The sequence below is a fragment of the Schistocerca piceifrons genome, chromosome 1 (genome assembly GCF_021461385.2).
Source record: "Schistocerca piceifrons isolate TAMUIC-IGC-003096 chromosome 1, iqSchPice1.1, whole genome shotgun sequence".
Lineage (NCBI taxonomy): Eukaryota > Metazoa > Arthropoda > Insecta > Orthoptera > Acrididae > Schistocerca > Schistocerca piceifrons.
Genome location: NC_060138.1, coordinates 1164961463 through 1164983539, shown reverse-complemented (window position 1 = coordinate 1164983539; position 22077 = coordinate 1164961463). Strand labels below are relative to the sequence as shown.

At 40.1% G+C, this 22077-nt stretch overlaps 1 protein-coding gene across 8 annotated transcripts in view; it reads right to left on the bottom strand.

Moving 5' to 3' along the window:
* LOC124781255 overlaps positions 1 to 22077 on the bottom strand; it is a 186948-nt gene that overhangs the window by 5210 nt on the left and 159661 nt on the right. Inside the window, exon 9 of one of the 8 annotated variants that reach the window (XM_047253849.1) lies at positions 18207 to 18673. The exons of the other annotated variants lie outside the window; for them this stretch is intronic. Coding sequence (XP_047109805.1) covers positions 18610 to 18673 — 64 coding nt within the window. The 3' untranslated portion in view covers positions 18207 to 18609. Of the gene's footprint in view, positions 1 to 18206; positions 18674 to 22077 lie in introns of those variants that run through there. 8 annotated transcript variants of the gene reach the window in all.

Genomic DNA, 22077 nt, shown 5'->3' with positions numbered 1-22077 from the left:
ATGGAAAATCCAATAAGAAATGTATCAATATGATGAAAAGGATAGGTGCTACTCACCATATAGCAGCGATGCTGAGTCGTAAATAGGAATAACAAAAAACTGTCAGAAGATGAGCATCGGTCTATTACAGGAATACAAGCCATAAGGCAAGAGGTTGAGCAGGGGTTGTGCAGGGATGGACGAGGAAATTGTAAAGATTCAGTGGGCGGTGGAATACCTCTGTGAGAGGGGTGGGAAGGACAGTGGGTAGAACATTTCTCATTTCTGGGCATAGCGAGAGGTAGTAGAAACCCTGGCAGAGACTGTAATTCAGTTACTCCAGTCCTGAGTGGTACTGAGCCACAAGGGGAATCCTCTTCTGTGGCTGGACAGTGGAACTTTGTGATGTGATGGGTGATTGGAAAGATAAGGCATAGGAGATCTATTTTTGTGCAAGGTTGGGAGGGCAGCTGCAGCCTGTAAAAGCCTCGGTATATTTTGAGAGGGACTACTTGTCACTACAGATGCAACTTAGCATCTCCCCTATATGGTGAGTAGCAATTATCCTTTTCTCTACATTGTCTTCCTCTGGCTATGACACTAGATACCTCTGGATGGCTGGGTATGAATCTGAACACTTCTTCTCACAAAGGTGACTGTACTTGGATGGGGATGACATAGTCTTGTTGTTTGCTTACATTTGAATGTGAAGCTAAAATGAATGCAAGTAGCCATCAGCACATATAGCAAAATAATAAAGAGCATGACCAGTCATATAATATAAAAGAAATAACATACTGAATTACTTTTTTCTGTCCAGCACATTCAACAAAATTTAACTCAACAATTTAAGTAATGAATTTTCATCAATGAGCAGAAAGCTTATTAATGTGATACACGCAAACCATGGAATAAACTAATTGTGCCTCAAAACATTTAAATCTTCCTTACGAATTTAGAATACACTCAAAGTACGCAAAACATTCAATTTAATGGTCCAGTGGGCTCAGTATCATCCAAACTAGATGGAGAATAATTGCATCAGCAGAGAATCATTTATCCATCAGCAAATAAATCACATTCAATTAAAATATGGTGGATTTATATTGTGAATCAGCGAGAATAAAATATGATGGCTCTTTGAGTGCCAGACTAGGAAGCCCAATGTTTGATCTTTAACACCTTCTAGAAATTTATTTTACTTAGCTTGACATTCACTTCCACTGTATCTTTGTGAATGAGAAAAATGTCATGTTACACAATACTTCAGTACTTGTTGCTGCTGTTGTTATCTTCTGTTTGTGATTGGTTTGATACAGCTCTACGAGCCAGTAGTGAAAGTCTCTTCATCTCTGTGTAAGCAAGCTACATCCACTTGAATGTGGTCACTGTAGCGGTCTCCCACTGTCATCATCACTGGCCACATTTCTATCACCAGACTGACTATTCCTTGATACCCCAGAATGTAACCTATCAACTGAGTCGTCCTTTTAGTCAAGCTGTGTCATAAATTCCTTTTCTCCCAATTCAGTGCTGTGAATTATATGAAAAAATTCTCTTCACAAATAATAATTCTGAACTATTTTTTCCAAATAACTTCTGGCACATGTATGAAAGTCTGAATTAAGAAAGTTTCACTTTTTGTAAACAGACTTCATTTTTTTGCTCAGACCCCATGATATACAGTAATGAAAATATGGAATGAGTTAAAAGACACAAATTTTTGAAAGGCTGTAACTGAGTTGACAAAAAGAAAATTATATAGCATTCTGGCACAGAAACGATATTACTCTACTGGGGAATTTCTTAATGATATTCTGGTCTTTTTCATAAACAAAATTCTTTTAAAATATTTAAATGCTTTTAACTGTCTAAATCACAATTAGATAACAATAACAAGATAACTAGTTTTGGTAGAAAAATCAACCACATTCAGGTACAATTAATGTAATCATATATGAAATGGATAAAATACAGCATCTGAACAGAAAGAATCATTTCCATCAAAAACATAAAAATGAACATTGTGTACCACAGTAGAATCTCCTGAATAAGAAATGTTCATTAAAAATAGACCATATTAACAGGAGAGCAACAAAGTGCTCCTGAAGCATGCTGAATGAAAATGCACACAAGTATAAGATAAAAATCAAGTCTGCTGTGTACCTTCGAATAGGTCACTATTAACACTGACCTGCTTGCACATCCGTACATTTTACCTACATTAATTGACGTGTTACTTTAGGTAATGATACTGTGAAAAATCTTTTCAACAATTAAATTTATATTAGATGTTGAAATTTTCTCTTTTCCAGAGAAGCTTGCTATTGCCAGTCTGTAATTTATATCATACTTCAGTCACAGTCAGTTATTTTACTGCCCAGATAGCAAAACTCATCAACTAGTTTTAGTGTTTAATTTTCTAATGTGCAGAAAGGCTAGCCAGTTTGGGAATATTGTATGGATTTGTACAAAATGTTATACTGAATTTGTCGTCACTTTTTCAGCTACCTGTCCAGCAAGAATTCCCTTGGAGACTACTGGCCTGGCAGAACCATGGCATCAGCTGATGTTGTTATTTCTGGTACTTTGCTGACAAAACCAGCCACAAATATCTCCATGGCAAGCCAATACGAAGTGTTTAGGTATGTTCGGTAAGTGTTTAAATGGACTATTATGCTATGAGTATACAGACCTTTCATATCCTTAATACTCATAGAAGTGATGCTTATTAGATGTGTAATATTATTACAGTAGTGACAACTGCACATTAAAGTATTTATCAACATTTTAGTCATAAACAATGTTATTTTCGTCCTCATTCTGCAAAGTAACATTGCTAGAGCGTGCGTTCAAATGTAGTGAAATGGTATTGATGTGTGTGCGATGGCAGGAGTGATTTCATATCATATTTCAGAGCTACAGCTCTATTTTCAAGGACTGTATGGATGTAACTGATATTACATCTCTTTCTGTTTTTCATCCAACATTAATAGAGTGATACAGTTGCCATTTTTATGAGAAAAATGTCTCAAGTGGTGTTAATGAGAAAAATCAAATATTTTTAATACATTTATGTTCTTCAAGGCGTGAAAAATGTCCCCATTTTCACTTACATTTTGAATGATTTACCATGTTTATGACTGTACTGTGACTCAAATAATACACATTTAACCTATGTTACACTGATATGATGGTGTACTGAATGTCACATTATTTTTGTTTACACAGATTGATGAAATACACTAAAAAATTAATTTGACAAGTGACAGTTAACAATTTTTGTTTTACATTCTTACATATTCTGCTACAGATTTACTAAGTTGATTACATACAGAGTGACTCAAAATATTGGTTACAAATTGCTGCTCTTATTACGAAGTGTATTATTCATACTATTTGAGACTGTAATCTAGCAATAACATCATACTACTTTAGTTTATGCATGCAAATGAAATGAAGTAAAGGGATAGTGAGTATGATATGAGAGTTAGTGGGAGGGAGGAAAGGGGGCTAGAGGGGGAGGGGGGGGGGAAGAGAGAGAGAGAGAGAGAGAGAGAGAGAGAGAGAGAGAGAGAAATACACCAGGGTAAGTGGAATTTGGCAAGGGTGCTGACACCAGTAGCAGACATCAGCCAGCAACAGCCACATAGGTAGAGGCAGCCATGCAGCTCAAGGCAGCGCATGCCTGGGCATGCAGAATCATGCCATGGACCCAGTGTGGAGGTGGCGGCTCACAGCAACAATGCCTGCCCACAGTCCAAGCAGAGTCAGACAGTACCAGAGCTTGCCACCACAAGTAAAGGCAGTTGAGTAGCTGCACAGCCTCAGGTGCCAGCTGTAGATTGCCAGGCAGAAGGCTGGCAGCAAACTGTTGGTAGGCCCGCTTGTGGACCACCAGATGGAAACACTAAGTCAGCTGCAGCAGACTCACTGCAGATGGTAGGCCAGCGACTAGAAGAGACAAAGTCTGGAGGCACCAAAGCTTGCAGACTCATGTCGACTTTAAGACTGATACAAATCTCCCCTTGGAGCTGGCAGCCACCAGACTGCATACTTCTATTAAAAATGGGGAGTACTTATATGGGCCTGATTTGTTGCAGTTTTGCCAAGACACAGATTCCCATTATGAAAGACACAACAGAACCATATCTTGATCATGAACAATCAGGTAACCTGTCTTTCCATTGTGTCAAAAATATTACGACACCAATATCTCTTCTGTCCGCCCCCCCCCCCCCCCCCCCCCCCCCCCCCCCATGAACCATACACCTTACCGTTGGTGGGGAGGCTTGCGTGCCTCAGCGATACAGATAGACGTACCGTAGGTGCAATCACAACGGAGGTGTATCTGTTGAGAGGCCAGACAAACGTATGGTTCCTTAAGAGAGGCAGCAGCCTTTTCAGTAGTTGCAGGGGCAACAGTCTAGATGATTGATTGATCTGGCCTTGTAACACTAACCAAAACGGCCTTGCTGTGTTGGTACTGCGAATAGCTGAAAGCAAGGGGAAACTACGGCCGTAATTTTTCCCGAGGGCATGCAGCTTTACTGTGTGGTTAAATGATGATGGCGTCCTCTTGGGTAAAATATTCCGGAGGTAAAATTCGGACCTCCGGGTGGGGACTACTCAGAAGGACGTCGTCATCAGGAGAAAGAAAACTGGCGTTCTACGGATCGGAGCGTGGAATGTCAGATCCCTTAATCGGGCAGGTAGGTTAGAAAATTTAAAAAGGGAAATGGATAGATTAAAGTTGGATATAGTGGGAATTAGTGAAGTTCGGTGGCAGGAGGAACAAGACTTTTGGTCAGGTGAATACAGGGTTATAAATACAAAATCAAATAGGGGTATTGCAGGAGTAGGTTTAATAATGAATAAAGCAATAGAAATGTGGGTAAGCTACTACAAACACCACAGCGAATGCATTGTTGTGGCCAAGACAGACACAAAGGCCACGCCTACGATAGTAGTACAAGTCTATATGCCTACTAGCTCTGCAGATGACGAAGAAATTGAAGAAATGTATGATGAAATAAAAGAAATTATTCAGATCGTGAAGGGAGATGAAAATTTAATAGTCATGGGTGACTGGAATTTGGTAGTAGGAAAAGGGAGAGAAGGAAACGTAGTAGGTGAATATGGATTGGGGGGAAGAAATGAAAGAGGAAGCCGCCTGGTAGAATTTTGCACAGAGCACAACTTAATCATAGCTAACACTTGATTCAAGAATCATAAAAGAAGGTTGTATACTTGGAACAAGCCTGGAGATACTGACAGGTTTCAAATAGATTATACAATGGTAAGACAGAGATTTAGGAACCAGGTTTTAAATTGTAAGACATTTCCAGGAGCAGATGTGGACTCTGACCACAATCTATTGGTTATGAACTGTAGATTAAAACTGAAGAAACTGCAAAAAGGTGGCAATCTAAGGAGATGGGACCTGGATAAACTGACTAAACCAGAGGTTGTACAGAGTTTCAGGGAGAGTATAAGGGAACAGTTGACAGGAATGGCTGAGAGAAATACAGTAGAAGAAGAATGGGTAGCTTTGAGAGATGAAATAATGAAGGTAACAGAGGATCAAGTAGGTAAAAAGACGAGGGCTAGTAGAAATCCTTGGGTAACAGAAGAGATATTGAATTTAATTGATGAAAGGAGAAAATATAAAAATGCAGTAAATGAAGCAGGCAAAAAGGAATACCAACGTCTCAAAAATAAGATCAATAGGAAGTGCAAAATGGCTAAGCAGGGATGGCTAGAGGACAAATGTAAGGATGTAGAGGTGCATATCACTAGGGGTAAGATAGATACTGCCTACAGGAAAATTAAAGAGACCTTTGGAGAAAAGAGAGCCACTTGCACGAATATCAAGAGCTCAGATGGAAACTCAGTTCTAAGCAAAGAAGGGAAAGCAGAAAGGTGGAAGGAGTATATAGAGAGTCTATACAAGGGCGATGTACTTGAGAGCGATGTTATAGAAATAGAAGAGGATGTAGATGAAGATGAAATGGGAGATACGATACTGCGTGAAGAGTTTGACAGAGCACTGGAAGACCTGAGTCGAAACAAGGCCCCGGGAGTAGACAACATTCCATTAGAACTACTGACAGCCTTGGGAGAGCCAGTCCTGACAAAACTCTACCATCCGGTGAGCAAAATGTATGAGACAGGCGAAATACCCTCAGACTTCAAGAAAAATATACTAATTCCAATCCCAAAGAAAGCAGGCGTTGACAGATGTGAAAATTAACGAACTATTAGTTTAATAAGTCATGGCTGCAAAATACTAATGCGAATTCTGTACAGACGAATGGAAAAACTGGTAGAAGCGGACCTCAGGGAAGATCAGTTTGGATTCCGTAGAAATGTTGGGACACGTGAGGCAATACATGAAAGGGAAGCAATGGTTGGGAAGGAAGTGAGACAGGGTTGTAGCCTCTCCCCGATGTTGTTCAATCTGTATATTGAGCAAGCAGTAAAGGAAACTTATTTTAGAAGCTAGATTAAGAAAAGGCAAACCTACGTTTCTAGCATTTGTAGACTTGGAGGGAGCTTTTGACAATGTTGACTGGAATACTCTCTTTCAAATTCTGAAGGTGGCACGAGTAAAATACAGGGAGCGAAAGGCTATTTACAATTTGTACAGAAACCAGATGGCAGTTATAAGAGTCTAGGGACATGAAAGGGAAGCAATGGTTGGGAAGGAAGTGAGACAGGGTTGTAGCCTCTCCCCGATGTTGTTCAATCTGTATATTGAGCAAGCAGTAAAGGAAACAAAAGAAAAATTTGGAGTAGGTATTAAAATCCATGGAGAAGAAATAAAAACATTAAGGTTCGCCGACGACATTGTAATTCTGTCAGAGACAGCAAAGGACTTGGAAGAACAGTTGAACAGAATGGACAGTGTCTTGAAAGGAGGATATAAGATGAACATCAACAAAAGCAAAACGAGGATAATGGAATGTAGTCGAATTAAGTCGGGTGATGTTGAGGGTATTAGATTAGGAAATGAGACACTTAAAGTAGTAAAGGAGTTTTGCTCTTTGGGGAGCAAAATAACTGATTATGGTAGAAGTAGGGAGGATATAAAATGTAGACTGGCAATGGCAAGGAAAGCGTTTCTGAAGAAGAGAAATTTGTTAACATCAAGTATAGATTTAAGTATCAGGAAGTCGTTGTTGATAGTATTTGTATGGAGTGTACCCATGCATGGAAGTGAAACATGGACGATAAATAGTTTGGACAAGAAGAGAATAGAAGCTTTCGAAATGTGGTGCTACAGAAGAATGCTGAAGATTAGATGGGTAGATCACATAGCTAATGAGGAGGTACTGAATAGAATTGGGGAGAAGAGGAGTTTGTGGCACAACTTGACTAGAAGAAGGGATTGGTGCGTTGGACATGTTCTGAGGCATCAAGGGATCACCAATTTAGTATTGGAGGGCAGCGTGGAGGGTAAAAATCATAGAGGGAGACCAAGAGATGAATACACTAAGCAGATTCAGAAGGATGTAGGCTGCAGTACGTACTGGGACATGAAGAAGCTTGCACAGGATAGAGTAGCATGGAGAGCTGCATCAAACCAGTCTCAGGACTGAAGACCAGAACAACAACAACATCTCTTCTGTGCTGGGTGATGTGGTAACTGTTGGATGCTGTGCTGGAAGTACTTGCTGTACCATCAGGTCACTCCTGATGTAGCTTCAACTCGCTGGCCACTGTTTGACCTACTTCCATTAAACTTGGTGGCATTTTTATTTTATTCAGTTATGCTCAGTAAAGTAGTTGTGGCACATCTCCCCTTTTCAGAAGATCCGCCCACCAGATCAATGGTCACGATAATTCTGTAAAGACTTGGCACACACTTTACAAGTTGACAATTACATTGTGACGGTAGAAACCCCCATTACTAGATGAATATTTCTAGTATGCAAGGATTGCTTTGTGGAGAGCGTGCGCGCTTTATGGTGCGCGTGGCGCGTCCGCGCGAGGTTTTACAATGGTCGGTCTCCGAGGTTGGGCGACCATGTGGTCTGAAGCTTGGGGCACTATTTGGTTTTCCGCGCATTACGCGAAAACTATGTAACTTACGGTGAAGAGCGATGTGGCAGTGCATAGTGGTCAGCAATATGCACCTTCTGAAAGATCGATCTTTATTTCAAGTCACGAGATGCAGAAGTAATAGTAACCTCAAAATCGGTTAATGTCATGAATACTGAAAGATTAATAACAGGATGTATACAGGGACAAGAAAAAAAAATTACTGGATTATTCCCGGATATCCCGTTTAAAAATATGGTTTTCTCCTGGGCGAAAATACATTTTTTCCGTGCTAAGTGACAGTAGGTTTTCCATAAATTTTCCCTCGGACCTGAAAAACTTATCAATTCTTTGAATCATTAACGTTTTATACACTCGCATAGAACTTCCCGGGGAAGAAAAAGACGGGGGAGAAAAGTTTTGGAAAGACTTAAAGAAAAAAAAAAAGAGACGAGATTTGGAAAGACCTTTGATTTGCAGGAACATACGCTGCATATTTTCATATTACGAAAGTATAAATTCGAATTGCAGCAAACACAGCGCGTTAGTTTGCCGAGCGTTGAATCAGAGGTTGTGATGTCCTTTCGTAAGCCAATCATACAGCATCTCATGCCACATGATCTCGTCAGCCGATGGCAGCAGATATTCAGAGCATAAGACACGTGTTATAGTCAGCCAATAGCAAGATCACAGGTTACGTAGCTCGAACAAACAAAGAGAAAAAATTAATGGTTTATATTAATGTACATAGGATAGCTACAAGAAAAGCTAAGCTTTCACATGTAATATTGATCTTTTTTGCGTGTGTTATACTTTATGATTCATCACACAAATGTGCCAGTAAATTTAAAATTATGACTAAAGTCTGGGCTCGAAATTCTTGTAAGCGGCTGGTCCTCAGACTGATCAATTTTAAACACTTTGTGATTTAGAAATCCATCCCATTTTCTCACACGTAACATAATTCATCTTGCGTAAAAAGATATTTACTTTGAAAGTAACGCTTTTCGAACCACCTTTAGCAATACTATCTGGAGATCGTTAGAAATAGGTTCGATTTACCAGTTGCCAGAGAGCGCCAGAAAACAGGCATTATTGCGTGTGAGCAGCTGCAGTGGTATAGGAAGCCCACATGTAAATATGTATAAAACACTAAGAGAGCTTTCATTACAATATAAAAGAAACAGGGCATCAGAGGATACTCCCAAGAGCATCGGAATTTCGTAAACCATGCTAAAATGCATAATTCGGCTTGAAGTGCACATTCGTTTTTTTCCAGATTCACAATGAAGTAGGTCCCATCTGATATTAAGTTTTTCCGTGTGGTTTTTGGGATGTAAATTTTCTCGGAGTACCAGTACTCTACGATCTCATTTTTGTTCCTTTATTACGGCATAATGCCACACATGGCAGAAGATGATAACGTGCACTTGAAATTTAGCGAACAGTTGGAACTAACCAATACTGTGGAATGAAACACTTCATTTCAAATAAAATGATTGCCTCAGGTGAAAGATTAATAAAGCCAAATTTCTTTAGCAAACTTGCAAAAATAAGTTCATTGTTCTGCAAGGCGATTAATGCTTGACTGCTAATATCTTGGAAATAAAATAAAATCAGAAAACTGAAACTAAAAATATATTTATGCCCTCCATAATTATGTGGATGTATTTTAATTCACTTGACAGAAATCCGTTTTGTTTTCATTTGATGTGGTAGCTCTAAATGAAGAGAAGCAGCGAAATCACTTAATGTAAACATGGGTCACTTGGAGACTAATCCCGTCCACACTACAACTCAGACAACTCTGCGCATGAGTGAATCTGGCAGCTAGGGCGCGCAAGAAAAATTTTTTTCGTTAGCATCTGGCTGCTTGCTGCTGGTGCCTATACAGCTAATAGCCACACTTCAAGTAGCGGGAAGCGGAGAAGGTACTGCTCATATGCGGTCAACTGCGCATAGGCATCAGCCCGCTGGCTACTGGTCAAATGAACCTAATGTGAACAGTTGTGACGTCATGCTTACATCAAGCAGTTTATTGTTACGAAGAATTACATAGTCTTCACCCTACGGCCTTTGACATAGTTTTGCTATTTGCAGGCGCTTGAGCGTGCATGGTGTTTTGTTGTTGTAAATTGCGCATTTCCTTTGCCACTAAAGTTTTATTTTTTTTTCTCTCATTTATATTTTATTGCTGCAGTATCATTCTCCAGTAGCAGGATATAGTAACATTCTTTGCTAGAGAATCAACTCTTACCAGTCAAAATTACAAAAATTTAACTGAAAGTTAAAACAATGAAAAATTCCTGGAATTCTGAAAAATTCCCGGGTTTTTCCCGGTTATCTCCTGGATGAAAAAATTCCCGGGTTTTTCCCAGATTTCCCGGGTCATATACACCATGAATAAAAATAGTAAATAACAACTTACAGGGATGAGCGAGCACTCACTAAAAACGTCTGTCATAGCTGATCGAGTGCCGTAGTCATATGTTAAGATTCATAAATAATTAAGCCCGTAAAGAGCAATAAACAAAGTTTGAGGGGAAATTGTTTATAAAATTCAATTGAAAATTCATGACGTAAAGAACGGCACTATATAATATTTTGGGTAGCATCACATGTATTTTAAACTAGTTAAGAAACTTCCTGGCAGATTAAAACTGTGTGCCCGACCGAGTCTCGGTCGGGCACACAGTTTTAATCTGCCAGGAAGTTTCATATCAGCGCACACTCCGCTGCAGAGTGAAAGTCTCATTCTCGTTAAGTTAAACTATACACTTAGGCCTAACTTGCAATAGTTTTCATTGTTTGCAAATTGTTATTAACATTTATCACCCATAATTAATTAATTATAATAGATATGAAGATTCTGAGCAGCGCAATGTGTAGATCACTACAGATTACGTCTAAAAACGGTGCTACATGCAGTTCTATGTTAAAACATCGCAGCGCAGATGTAAACAAACAAATTTGCGAAAAGTGGTGAAACTTTGCAAAAACTAAAAACTTGATTTACAGGCGATAGAATAATCCTAGAAATTAATCTAAGTAAATAAGATGTAATTTTTAGCGTGGTTCCGATGGTGAACTTATTTCTGTCGAGGGATGTATGTATCAAAATTTGTAATCTTAACTGGTGAGATTGGTACTTGCACAACCAAGGGGAAAGAAGTCTGAGCCTATATAAGTGAGTGGCCATCTCGGCCAGGGGTCAGTCGTTTTGCAGGGTGGGTGGCGAGCAAGCCCCACTTGCGGGTGGCCCATGTGGTCGTTTGAGAATTCTTTCTCGCGCCGGTTTATTTCGACAAAGAGTATTGTTTAATAGTGCAAGCGTTTATTTGGTGAACTGGAAGTGCTATGATTACTTGTGTGAGTACGATTTACGAGGTATACATCGTCGTAAGTGAACATGTAGCGAATTGTGATTTCGCACCAAAACTATTAGAACAAAGAGGACAGTGGGACTTGTGGTTCTGTTTGAATTGATTGAGTAACTTTCATTTATAGCAGCCTACATTACTGCTATTGGGTGCTCGGAGTCAAACTATTATTAAAGTAAAACTGTAAACTGTCTCACCAGTGCTAATTTCATTGTATCAATAGTTATTTCTGTAATTAGTCCACTGAACTTCTCTCATTTTGACACATGGACAAGACTCCACTGAGTCATCACTTACAGACTAGTAAAGTAACATTCCCTCTTCTTGGCAAATTCTTCAGCAAATATTTAACAACAAAAGGGCCTCAATTCATTAATTTCTCAACTCAGTACTCCTCTTCGTTTATGTGGTGAGACATAGCTAATCCTTACTTAACAAAGCATTATTTTCACAGATAATCCAGTCCAGTAGTTGATGTACAGGGAGCTTGCAGGGGTGGGCGGGCTTCTGCCTAAAACAAAAGCAGGCTTCACAAGGTGCCGCATAATGTGACACTTATCATAAAGACTGTGGTGTTAGTTATCACAATACTGCTGCTGAAACGGGAGCATCTGCTCTGCAGAAATGTGTCCTCCTTGCATTGCTGCAAGAATTTCCAGGGAGTGGACAAGATTGGGTTCCAGGGTACCAATTAGACAGGTTACATTCTGGGCTTGGAGTACTTCCAGTGATTTAACTGGCCGTACAATGAAGGCTATGTTACATTCACAATGGTGGTCCTAGGAACAGTAGCTGGAAGGTGAATAGCTGCTTCTTCAATGTCACAAGTTGTTCAGTTACTAAACAACCCACTCCCATGCAGCTCTAATCTTATCGCACATCTAGGTTCAGCTTGCTCACAGCAATTTGCAACAATCACTTTGGATTCATACACAGAATAGATCGAGTTTATACCTGTGCTCTGGAAATACGGGTATGGCACCAGGATGTTCCACAGGCATCCCTTTCCTCCCACTTTACTTAAGAACAAGTGAACCTCACATGCATCTGTGTCAGTCACTCATTCTTATCTGCATGTACTTTCTTAGTGTTTCCCACTTCACTGGATAGGGATGGGTGGTGAAACACTCGTACCATGTGTCAGCACTTGCCACCGGGAATTGGATGAGCACAGAGACTCATGCTCTGGCAACAATGATTCCCACTGTCTGATGTGATAATGTAATGACAGAGTTTGCAGCGACAAGTTCTAACTTGAGTGGCAGTTTCTCCTAAACCTTCCATAGGCCCATGAGGAATCACTCTGGAAGGCAGCAATGCCAAGTTCAGTTGCCGATGCACAGCATGGTGTATGGCTTCTTGCAACCCTGTAACTTGTACTTCACTATCGCCTATGCTGCGAGATCTAGTGATGCAAATATCTTGCTATGGCCACCCCTGTGTCTAGTAAACCCAATTACATCTGTGTAATGTTCTGTTCCCAGTTCATTATGCCAACAGCCATTTTTACATACCTAATTAATTCTGCTGTTAGCTCCTGCAATGTATGTGTCTTATTCAGTATTATTCACAATTTACCAATTGCGAAGCATGCCATTCTGTTACAGCTTTGTTATTCTCCACCACTTACCTTACTTGCCCTATAGTATTATTCAGCTCTTGGATATCATTTCTAACCATGGTCCCAGATACCTCCTTTAGCAGCCTCCCTCCTGCATCCAACCATCCTCTCTTATGTCACTGCACGATCTGTGGCACCAAATCTATTGGTTGGCATAATTACTCTCACAACTGTTCATTGCGAATAGGAAACACCCATGAAACTTTGAGAAAACTTCCTCTTGTCTCCGCACTGTTCCTTTTTTTCCATGTATTGTACATCAGGCTTAATATCCATCAATGTCTACTGGAAATTTCATGCTCCTGTCTGGAGTACAGTACCCCTGCTTACAGCTGTTGGTTCTGCAGCATGAATTCCCTTCTTCCCTGAAAGGTACAGTACTGTCAGTCTACAATGCCCCTAACAGCCATTTCTGGTGTTGAGGCAACCTCGGGAAAGGAAGCTGAAATCACTCTCCCTCTCAGTTTTGAAAGACATGACCCCTGTAATCCATTCTCCTACAAAACTCTCCCATGTTAGCACATCCTTGTTGCAGTTGCATTCAGTACATCAGCTAAAAAAAAGGGGGGAGGGGGGGGGGAATACTCTTAAAAACTGCCTATACTAAAACAATACCCAAAGCACAAGTTACCCAACTGAAGTTCAATCATTAGCAATCCTCCTTTTCCCTAACCCAATAGACTCTTTACACTAGCAAAACCTCCCACTCATAGAACACACAACACATAAAACCCAATTGTCTCCCTCCTTAGTTCTGTGACCCTTAATACATATGGCATTTCGCGTGCAGTTTGCTTGAGTGTCTCTGGCTCTGCACTCTTCCTTTTACTCCTTGCTTTATTCTTAGTGGTTAGTGCTGTGGCAAAGAGTCTGGAGTGCCTCGAAAAGGTCGATGGCATCCCACGTCGACAATAGTCATCTACATAGGCAACTGCAACTTCATTACCACCGGAATGAATGGCAGCTTACTCTAAATGCAGAAAAATGTAAGTTAATGATGATGAGTAGGAAAATCAATCCCGTAATGTTCAAATACAGCATTAGAAGTGTGCTGCTTGCACAGTCAATGTGATATTTCTAGGTGTAATGATGCAAAGTAATATGAAATGGAACAAGCATGTACGGATTGTAGTACAGAAGTGGAATGGTCAACTTTGGTTTATTGCGAGAATTATAGGAAAATGTGGATCATCTGTAAAGGAGACCACATGCAGAATATTACTGCGACCCATTCTGGAGTACTGCTTGAGTCAGGTCAGACTGAAGAAAGGCATAAAAGCAATTCACAGACGGACTGCTAGATTTGTTACTGGCAGGGTCAATCAGTGAGTATTATGGAGATGCTTTGTGTACTCAAATGGGAATCCTTGGAGGGAGGATGAAGTTGTTTTTGTAAAACACTATAGAAAAATTTAGAGAACTGGCATTTGAAGTTGACTGCAGAATAAATCTACTGCCTACTATGAACATTCTGCGTAAGGATCACAAAGTTAAGAGAAATTAAGGCTTGTACAGAGGCATAGGCTCTATTTGTGAGTGGAATGAAATAAAATGACTAGTAGTTGTACAAGGTACCATACACCATATGGCGGCTTGCAAGTTTGTGTGTGGACATAGATGTCATTTTACTCACTTGGTACAGCACCTAGTATCATATGGTGAACTTCTTTGTCTTACTCTAAGGGAGTATGGGACTTGTAATTAACACACATTGTCATAGGTTTCCCCACCTTCTCCTGATGTTCCAGGGCTTTGATATTTACCTTTTGTACATGTTTCTCCCCTCCTCCTTCAGTGTCCTCCAAAACTTCCTTACTGGTTCTCCTTTCCTTTGGTTTTTTGTTTAACTATGTTGACAGGCAAAGACATCTTCCTACCACATATTATCATCTCGTACGGCAAAAGACTAGTGCAAACATGAATTTTTGAGCTGTATGCTGTTAATGTATATGGTACGTGAATGTCCTAGTTGTTATGGTGGCTATTGATGTAATAGCTCAATATCTTACCAACAGTTCAATATATGTGTCCTGTCCTTCCATTAGCTTGTGGACACAATGGTATAGTTCTTAATTTACAAACTAGTAACAAATGACACAACTGATTCATCAGATCTGACATGAAGTTTGTATCCTGGTCTGTGATTACTACCTCAGGGACATAAAAACTTCAGCAACCAGTTATTTACCGTCGCCTGTGCTACCGTAGTTGTCTGTTGATTCAGCATGATGACCACTGCAAAATACCATGAGAAATGGTCACTAATAGTCAGTATGTAGTGGTTCCATACCTGTGTCTGGCTAAAGGTCCTAACGTATCCATTCCAATCATCTCAGACAGTTTTCATACTTCCATCAACCTCTTCAGCAGTATTTACTAATGACTTAGATCCACACTCTGCACACATGACATGCAATTTCTTACATACTGGTCCAAGTCTTGTTTCCTCATTCTCAACCAGCAACATTTGGCCATGCACCACACCCCCTCCATGCCCAGATAACACATGATTGCATGCTTTGTTCACTACCTCTTTCTGCAGCTTAACTGGTACTACCACATGTGATCCCACTTCATAATCCCTTGTGAACAATAAATTGTGGAAGTGTTGCAAATAGCTTGCAGTCTGTCTCTGTAGCTTGCACCTTCTGCCATTCTGCAAGGTTGTGACCCTGCACTTCTATTACCCACACATTCCTGCTAAATCTATTCATGTTTCCTTGATTATGGCCCAGTTTTATGAATCACTTCAAAATCAAACTCACTCAGTTTTCATGTCCAGCACATGAATCATGCTTGAAGGATCCTTCAGTTCCAACAGCCATTTTAACACTGCTTGACCCGTTACAACCTTGAACCTTTTCCCATACAGGTAACACTGTAAATATTTGACAACATACAACACCAAGCTTAACATTTCTTTCTCCATTGGAGAGAAACCCCTTTTACCCTCATTCAATTGCTGTGAAGCATAAGCTACTGGATGATCCTTATCATGTACTTCTGGACTCAAAACATATCCTATCACCTAGCTGGTAACATTGCATGACAGGATAAAATATTTTTCACAATCAGGGAAATTCATCATACGACTTCTTGTAAATGTCTCTTTCAGTGTTTCAAATACTGCTTGCCATTTTGATGTCCACTAAATTTCGTACCCTTCTTCAACAGACATGTTAAGTGGCCATGCAGTTTCTGCAAATCTCATCATGAATTATCTGCAGTAATCAGCCAACCCCATAAAATATTGCAACTCCTTACTCATGTGTGGTATCAGAAAACTCTGTACTGGTGCAACCTGGGATCTGCCTTCAGCTATTCCTGGTTAAACACAAGTACCAAGTAAGCCTCTCCCTTCAGGGAAAATTGGACCTTTTCAACACTCAAGGTAAGGCATGTGGAACAAAATCCGCTAAAAACTTCTCTTAACCATTGCACATGCCTTGAAAACACAATACTATCATCAAGGTATATCACACATTATCGCAGCTTTAAACACCTTTGACACACCATCCAACAACTGTTGAAATGTGGCTGATGCAATTTTTAACCAAATGACATTCGTTGATACTGGTAATGAGTCCCAAGGAACTGTAAATGCATTATAACCAATCTTCAGGTATACCTGGAAAAGTATTTACATTGCCCTAAATTATCAAGAGTTTCTGTACTGTTAGGTACGGGATATGCATCTCTCACTGTTCTACTGTTTAAATGTTGGTGATCACAGCCAAACTAGATTATATTATATTTACAAAATTTGATTAGTTTTGTACATATTTTAGCTCTTATAGTCATCATTCATTGTTATGTGATCCCTCATTGTGTGGTGGTTGTCTCTTTCATTCAAACCTTTTGTGCCAGTTTGGTCATTTACTTATCTTTACTACATATATTAACCAACATCTTGTCCCTACATATTTTCTAGCACTGACTTCCGCATGCGTAGATGGGTCCATTTTTTAAAATGAATTTGTGTATAATTCTCTGTTTCCTGTTCACTATACACAGCAGTGTCTTCTTCAGATAGGCTTTTGCCAATTTATTTGCAAATTTGACACCTCTTTCTTTTATTCCCTTTCCTTGTCGGCACTTGCCTTGCTTCTACAAAAGTCTTTCCCATTTTGAGCATTTATTTTCCGCCAAACCACAAACTACACTGACTGACTGTTATTGCCATCTTCTGCATTATTTTATTTCTCGAACACAGTATATTCCATTTTTACCAATGACTTCCTCTTTTTGTTTGTCCTGTTTTTAAGATATTTTCTGTTTTCATGCCTTTTCCACCAACTTCTGCAATCTCAATTGGTTGTCACAATTTTTTTTTCCGACAATCATAATTTTTTCCTACCATATACTCGACTTTTTTTGCATGAAAACTCTTGCCCTCTTGTTAACCCATATCTGTTCTCACATGATTTCCCATCTTCTACTTTGCTTGTCTACCTTTTTTTCTCTCCCCCCCCCCCCCCCTCCCTACATCTTTTCTTTCACCCCCACCATTCTTGATACTCTAGACACTCCTGTCTTGGCACGATGAATCCATCACATATTATATCTGGTCCTTTTGAAAACATGCTTCTGCACTATTTAAACTAAGATCCCACATTCCGAAACTCGAAATTGCTCTCTATTAAGTTTGTACATCAACTGAGCAGCCTGGGAAAAAGGGTTCCATCACTGGAAAGATGTTGAACATTCACTCGAGATCATAGACTAAGCAATGTAAACTTATGACAGTAAAATCTTTCACTCCTTGGTACTCAATTATATAAACTGATAAAACTTCAACACAGTTAATCAGTAAATACATTATTGTTTATAAAACCAGAACATACAGTGCCACATCCCAGCAGAAATAACATTAACATGAAACAGAATAATACAGTCACTATTAATCTATAGTTATGTTTTAAAAGGAGGTCAATTTTGTTCAATTCCCTGTCCATCAGATAACATAAGACATTAGTCCCCAAAAAGGACCTTGACAGGGGCCTGCCCATAATATGAAGTTATTAAAGAAAATTCTAGAGTATTTACCAGACACTTTTAATGTTAGCAAAAACCAACATGTGACCATGTAAGGTCAGCTTTAACCAGGTTTTTGTAGTACAGGGTGTTTCAAAATAATATACGTATTTCGAATGCATATATTTGATAACTTTAACACACACAGATATGAAACTTTACACACATATTTAGAAACCTGTCAAGTTCAGATTACAGATGTCCAATACATCCTCCATCATTGACATGAACAATATCACATACACACTCAAATTCCTCCCATACTTAGGAAGCATGTCCTTTGTCACTGATGTTATGGTGGTACGGATCCAGTTCTTGAACTCTTTCAGGTTCTGTGGGAGTGGTAGTACATAAACATTGTCTTTAACGAAACCCCACAGGAAGAAATCAGAGAAAGTCAAATCCGGTGACTGTGGCACCCAGTTGAGACATGCTAAGACACCAGCTCCTTGATGACCAATCCAACGGTTTAGTAAAGTTTCATTCAGATATTCACGCGCTTGGTGCTTCCAGTGAGGGGGTGCCCCATCTTGTTGAAAAATGAAGTTTACTTCATGCAGTCTCAGGCACAACCAGTTTTGTAACATTAACTGTGTTTCTATCAAAGAAGAATAGGCTGTAAACAGATGATTGGGATATCACACAAAACACATTGACTTTGGGGGAATCTCGTACAATTTCAATGGCTGCATGTGAGTTCTGTAGCCCCAAATTCGAACACGGTCTTTGTTTACCTGACGACTAATGTGGAAAGTCCCTTCATCACTGAACATGACACATTGTGCGAAAGTGTTATCATTGTCAATAGCATCAAGAATCTCATTACAAAATGCCACACATTTGTATTTGTCATCAAGATGCAGAGGTTGTAACAGCTGTAACTTGTACGGCTTCATAACCAACCGACATCTCAAAACACACCAAATTGTTGTTGTAGGCACTTGTAACTCCCGACTAGCACAATGAGTTGATTTTGAAGGACTATGTTGGAAAGTAGTTTGAATTCGTGCAGCATTTTCTTTAGGAACACGAGGGTGGCAAGGACTCTTTCCTTTACAGACACATCCTGTATCCAGAAACTGTCGATACTATCTGTGAATGTTCCACCCATTCAGAGGATCAATTTGGTACTTCAACCTGAAAGTTCTTTGCGCTGTAATCGTGGAATTGCACTTCGCAAACTCGAGAACACAAAATGATTTCTGCTGCAGAGTAGCCATTTTAAACATATGACAGTTACCAAGAAAAACAGAAGACAACTGACATCTAGTGGCTATTGATATAAACTAGACTGAGGCACAGTGATTGATAGTTTGGGCAAAATAATACTTTGTAGTATGTATATTCTTTCTGAAACACCCTGTACACTGCAGGAAATAACAAAATCACACAACTTCCTTTTTGAGAACAACTGGCTGTCATCAACAAACAACTAAGGGTGATTAGCAATAGATTACAGTAACACAAAGAAAGAGCAAAGCAGTAAAATACACTGAAAATCCATGTACCACCATACCAGGGCAGCCAGCTCAATTAAACATTACAGGACCAGAGCCAGAATATGCACCATTCTGTTGGCTGGTCAAGAGTGGACAAATCTGCCACAGGCCAGTGCCAATTACAACACAATCCTTTGCTAGCATGGAAAACTAGTGGACAGAGTATAATCAGGCTTATACAACAAACACAGAAGTGAATTAGTCAATCCAAGTAACATACACTTCAATATGTGCATCCTATTAGTGGTTGCAATGTTCACAATGGACAACAATAAAGCAATCCAAAATGGTTGTTTCACAAGTGTCATACTTGGTGGCAAAATACGTGCACCCTCCCAAAACAGATTTTTTAACAATTTTGACACCTAGCAAAGAAAAGTACAAGCAACCACATAAAAGAGTGCAAGGTGTGATTAGCACCATCAATTAAAGTATTGAAAAACCCACAAGGACACGAATTCAAAATCCAGGAACTACAGCGAAGGCAATATATAACATTTCTATTAAACCCCGATGCCAGCATAATCTCCCAAAGTTCAAAGTTTCATCTCAACAGTTGTCCAAAACTGCTACTGAACACTTCAGTCTCACAGGGCATCCACACATTGCTCCTCATCAGAACAAAGCATTTAATCCTAGCCTGCAGTGCTTGCTTCCTCAGAGCATCTGCACCAGTCTCCCCAAAACCGCTACACACAGAGCCACAACTAGCATCACAGTCTTCCACACCACTTTGTGGCCCGCTTGCCAACCTCCTGCTCTGTCCAACTTCTGACTTTTCTCCAGCAGCCTGGTTAAGAGCCTTTTCTTCACTGAAGAGGGTGCTCCCTCCAGCAAGCGATGTCACTGGAGTCAATGGCACCTGTATCAAAATCGACTGGAACACATCAACACCCCCCCCCCCCCCTAAAAAAAATAGAAGCCCAGAAGAGGAGGTTGGGCAGGGGAAGGTAAACAACCTCCTATCTTTTCCTTTACAAACACCTCAGCATCTCTTTACTTTCCCAGTTTTAATTTGACTCAAGTGGGCCCAGATTTCCCTGTGTGTTTGCAGATCTCTAACCAGGAAGTTATCCAGCATGAGGACTTTAACCATTTTAAATGGTCCGACAAATCTTGGTGACATTTTCCCGGCTACACCCTTTTCCCCCCAAGCTCTCGAAAACAGACACAAAATGGGGGATACTCATGTCAGTGCTGGTACCCTGACTAGGAATCGCCCACAAATCTGTTAAAAGCATCCACCATGACAAAGATGAACCAGATATCATTCTTAGCGCATGGGAGCTGCCCCGGATAATCCATGAACAGCTTATTTAAAGGGTGAAACTCACATGTTCGTTACTCAAGTCCCTTTCTGTTAATGGCATTGGACTTCCCGCTTTGACAATTCTGGCAGTTATAGGCCAGTTTCTGGAACTCAGCTCCCATGCCTTTCCAGGTAATGTGCTCACTTATCTTCACACTCGTTTTCTAGATACCCATGTGACCACCACACAGAGATTGATGATAATATTTGAAAACTGCAGGTATCAGACTCCTAGGTAAACAGATTTTAGTTTCTGGTCACACTGACCCTGATAATAAAGCACCCCTTTCTCTAATGAGTACCCCCCTCCCCCCAAAGAGCATCCCCCCTTTTCCTTGCAGATGACAGCAAGTCTGTAATCTTTCTCTTGTTCTTCCTTCATATCACTAAATAAAGCCAGAATATGAATAAGAACAGCAGCAACTACTTGTGGCCCAGATGCTTCTGCAATCTCAGCAGATGACAATGGCTCCAAGTCAGCTCTGCCCCCACATACACTTTTTCCTTATGGTTCAAACATGCAGCTCAGCGCATCAGTGATCTGATTTTGCAAACTGCAGATGTGAACCACACCAAATTGGAACCACAAAACCCAGACCGCCAACCAGGCTACCCTTTCCGTTTTTCGTGGGTGGGCTAACACCACAGTTTGCACCCGTTTGTCCATTTCCAGCTGAAACCATGAAGGCATTCTATAGAACATAAGCTTTTCAGTGGAAAATAGTACCACCAACACTTCCCGTTCATAAACAGAATAATGCAATTCGCAACCTGAGAGTGCCCTCAAAGCATAAGGCAATGGACAGCATTCCCCTTTCTCCTCTTGTAACAGGACCGCCGAAACACCCACACTTGAAGCATCAGTTTGCACTACAAACAGCAGGTTAAAAACCAAAATCCCCAGGATGGGAGCATTACTAATGTCTCTCAAAGGTGGCCTGTTGACCTTCATCTGACACAAACTTTTTGCCCTTCTTCCTCAGGTGGTTGAAAGGTACTGCGAGCCCAGCAGAGTTACCCATGAATTTGTGAAAAAAATTACACAACCTGATGAAGTGGGCAACATCTTTCTAGCTATGGGGCATCAGAAACTTATGAATAGCAATGGTCTTAGTCTGTCCAGTTCTCACCCACTTCCTTAAGCTTCGTCACCACCTGTCTAAGATATTTGACATGCTCTTCAAAACTTTTACCATAAATAACTACACTGTC